The sequence below is a fragment of the Solanum pennellii genome, chromosome 10, assembly GCF_001406875.1.
Source record: "Solanum pennellii chromosome 10, SPENNV200".
NCBI lineage: Eukaryota > Viridiplantae > Streptophyta > Magnoliopsida > Solanales > Solanaceae > Solanum > Solanum pennellii.
The window spans coordinates 8,202,376-8,206,746 of NC_028646.1; the positions used below are offsets into that span (position 1 = coordinate 8,202,376).

A 4,371-nucleotide genomic window follows, 5' to 3' on the forward strand; every position below is an offset into this window, starting at 1 on the left:
TTTTTTTTATTGCTGTTGTTACAAAAATGTTTTTTGTTTGCACGATTTTCCAAGAAAACCTTTTACACTTTAAAATTTAAATAAATTGATTTATGTATTGAATAAATTTTCACTCTCGGCTTCTCAATATGATTAAACCATACATCTAAAATTAAGTATGAATTTTAACATTAAAGAAAATTATCAAGAAATCCTACAAAATAAATATTTTGAAATAATAAGATGAAGTAAAAGATACATTATTATTATTTTATTTAGTAAATCAAAAAATTCCATATCTTTTGGGTTAATTTGATTGGTTATAATTAATTTTTGTATTCCAACAATTTTAAATAGTATCACCACATATGTTCATTGGTTAAATTTTTTTTCATTTTCTTGTTCTACCTTTGTTATGTGAAGAAGTAATAATCACTTAGCCCATATAATCTTAGTAAAGTAATAATAACTTAGCAAACTTCAAATGAAGCCCCATTGCTTGTATGCATAGACACATAACTCTAACATACATTCAAAAATAAGTGGAACCAAAATGTATGTAATGAAATGATGAACCCTAGGAGGGTTAAGTGTGAGTGTAAGATACACTAAGTGGCCAAGTGCATTGGCATACCCCCAACCTTGGTGTGTGCTTGCATATACCCATACATAGTACAAGTGTGTACTAACCCTACAAATCTATACTATTTTAGGTGCAGACACAGGTGGTCGATAGAGTTGCAGGATCTTTGTTGCAGATATACGGACGTCAGCATTCATCCAGCGTTTGGTAGGTCCTCATGCTTTCGAGGATGCTACTGTTTTATATTCTAGGGTAGCTTTAGAGTTGAGCTAGTGGAGCATTTTCCACTAGCGTTTCTTTCCTGTTTTGATTCATACTTTGTATTGGGCTATTTTGGCAATTTTACAATTGAGACATAATGAACTATTTCTTTCAGTTCTTTATTTCTTTAATATTAGATGGTTGATGATGAACGATTATAAAATGTTAAGAATGTTTAGCAAGCATGTTTAAATAACAAAAAGTGTCAAATTTTCCACTAAAATTAACCTATGTAAGGCAGGTATGACGTAAGTAGGCTTTTTTGCGACCTCTTAGAGGTCAACAACGCCGGTCTCGTCTGGGTTCTAGATTCCAGTTGTGACACAAATTCTGTTTGTTATAGTTATTTAGTAATAACCTTTCCATGAAATGTGCAGTTACTTTACAAAAAACATTAATTTAATGGTGCATCACCATAGCTTATAAATTTGACGTTAAAACTTTCCGCAATCATTCTCTATGTACCTCTATGACCTCCCATAAAAAAATCATCACAATAACAGTCTTTAACAGAGAAAAATAATCAAAATACATGAATTCGTGGTTTCCCTTGAGTTGTAATAAAAAAGTATGTCATGAATTCTTAAGTAAACAAATAATTAAAGGTTTTGGCAACGCCGTTACCTTGGCTATCTATATATGTTATTCTCCTTCAATTACTATTTTTGTAACCTTCTCTTATTCTTAGGATGTGAGTGACAAAACCTTGGCTTCCAACACATATAGCTACCTCTAGTTCACTCCCTTTGAAGAACTGTCTAATATACTTGAAACAATAGAGGAGAGAAGGTGATCTAGTGGCTGCTTTGGAAGAAACTAGGTGAAAATAGTTAGAACCCTTAATGGGAAGATTGGGTGGTTGCTTCATCTTAAGAGTAGGAGAGAAATATATGAATTTGAGAGCTTAAAATTTGGATAAGAGAAAAATGAGATATTTATGTAATTTTTTTGACCTTGATAGGTTTATCGTTTGCCACCTTTCTTATATTTCATCTGCAACCATCACATTTAATTAGGTGATGCACCTACTTGTCCATTCAAAATATTTCTTGTGGACTTGAAAAGATTGGCACTTGGCTGTGTATTTTTCCATTATATTTTATTCAACTTGGGTAAATATAGGTAGTGTACTTGGCCCAATAACATGGTCAAATGTGTCTTAGTAGGTGATGAACCTACTTGGTCCTTTAGCATGTCAATAAGTCAATGTAGGTGATGCACCTACTTGTCACCTACTAACTTAGTGAAGTCAAGAAAGCACCTCAATGTTTAATTGCATTTATAGGCAAGAATACCTTTAACATAACTTAAAACTTATATACACTATGTCAATTTTAACTATAGACTCAACTACCATAAAAATATATGGGCTGTTCACTTTAAACCTTTTCTATTGTCACTAGTTGCATAGGAAACAGAGTTCATAATTATACCGCAAGGAAATTTATAAGTGTCTCATAAATAGAACAAGTAAACTTAACGGGTTGTTACAATTAAAATCATTATTTATCATTCCATGGTATTGTTAACTTCACTACTAGTGGATTATTATAATTTGGGCATCATGATTTGATAACTCTTGTCATGACAAATCATTTCTTTAAAATAATAAAATTTATCTTTTTATTTTCAATTATAAGCAAATACATTATTTTGATTAGTATTAGTACAATAATGGAACATTGATTTACCTTCAAACTAATTTAGGAAAATATTTCACTTAGCTTCAAGTAATAGGTTGTTGTATATCATATATTAATAAAAACAAAATTAGGTAGGATTTAGTTTATGATACATTTGAAAGTAGATTAAAATTAATACTAAATATAATTTCTTCTAAAATTTGATAAAATAGTAATGGAATTCTACAAGAAACCTATTTTCTATAAACTTATGACCATGTATTATGGGTACTACTTATTCAAACTTCAACAACACTAATTCTTTTCCTTATATGAAAAGATCGAGTCAAAATATTTGGCTAGTATTAAACCAGATCAAAAAACAACATTAACTTCAAGATAATATACTCTCATTTAAACTTATTCCAAAACAGTTAGTGTTTATATTAAGAAATTCTATAATTCAAACTACCCAAACATTATAGAATTCAAAATTTTTATTTATATATACAAGGGTCAATCTTAGGCAAAGACAACTACAAATACAAGAACAACAACAAATACATTATTTAACAAACACATATATCCTTATATACCTCCTCTTTAGCCATGCCTAGAAAAAAAGTAATATTAGCTTTGATTGAAAATGAAACGGAGAGAAAAGTCTCATACAAGAAAAGACTCATAGGGTTGTTGAAAAAGGCAAAAGAACTCAACACTCTTTGTGACATTGAAATGGCTCTTATCGTATATAGTCCTTATAGTGATGAACCTAAGGTGTTTCCCAATCTTGTTGCAGCAATAAATACTTTTCAAAAGTTTAAAGAATTGGAAGCATTGGAGAGATCAAAAAATATGGTCACAAAGGAAGAATTCACCAAGAAAAGAATCAAGAAGTTGCAAAAAAAACTACTAAAGATAAGAAAGGAAAATAGGATCAAGGAAATGACAAATGAGATGCATGAAGTGTTGAATGGAAAAATTATTTCCATTGACATGAATCTTTTCTATCTCAATGATCTAAGTTACGTTATTAAGAAGAACCTTCTATTAATACGTAAAATAATGGAAAAGAATGATGGTGACGAGGGGTCTACATCAAATGTCCCTCAATCAACTCCTTCAATAACAATGACATCTATGATGTCTTCCCCAATTATAGATCCTCCATTTACTGCTATGACACCGCAAATGGATCCTTTAGCTGAGATCCCCTCAGTGGGTGCATCAATTCCAATGGATAACTACCAGAACTCTACTGACATTTCACAAAGTCCATCATTTAGTGATTTACTCAACTTGAATGATGATGATTTTGTCACTTTGTTGGATGACCTTTCACTAAGTAATGCTAGTGATCAAGATTCAAACCCCTCCAATAACAAGTAAAGTCTTTGGACTAGTATATCTCTTCTTTTTAGTATTGTTTTATGTGTTCATGTTGTCCCCTTCAAAATTTATGTCTTTTAGGTTTTGTATGTTTAAGTGTGACATAGGATTCTCTATAGCAGTTTTATTTTGGAAATATAATGAGAGTCGTATGTATGTCGTGTTCGATGAATTATTTTTCAAAATTTTTTATTTCAATCACTTATTAAATTTCTGAAAATTTACATATTTGCTAGATTGTGATTTATTTAATTATTCATCTTTTATTGCTGTTGTGACAAAAATGTTTTTTATTTGCACGATTTTCCAAGAAAACCTTTTACGCTTTAAAATTTAAATAAATTGATTTATGTAATGAATAAATTTTCACTCTCGGCTTCTCAAGATGATTAAACCATACATCTAAAATTAAGTATGAATTTTAACATTAAAGAAAATTATCAAGAAATCCTACAAAATAAATATTTTGAAATAATAAGATGAAGTAAAAGATACATTATTATTATTTTATTTAGTAAATCAAAAAATTCCATATCT

At 29.8% G+C, this 4,371-nt stretch overlaps 1 protein-coding gene across 1 annotated transcript; it reads left to right on the forward strand.

Annotated features, from left to right (window-relative positions):
* Positions 1-3,180: 3,180 nt before the first annotated feature.
* Positions 3,181-3,834, forward strand: LOC107032747 (agamous-like MADS-box protein AGL80). Its single transcript, XM_015234311.1, has one exon. The coding sequence runs from the start codon at positions 3,181-3,183 to the stop codon at positions 3,832-3,834; it is 654 nt and encodes a 217-aa protein (XP_015089797.1).
* The last annotated feature ends 537 nt before the right edge of the window (positions 3,835-4,371 follow it).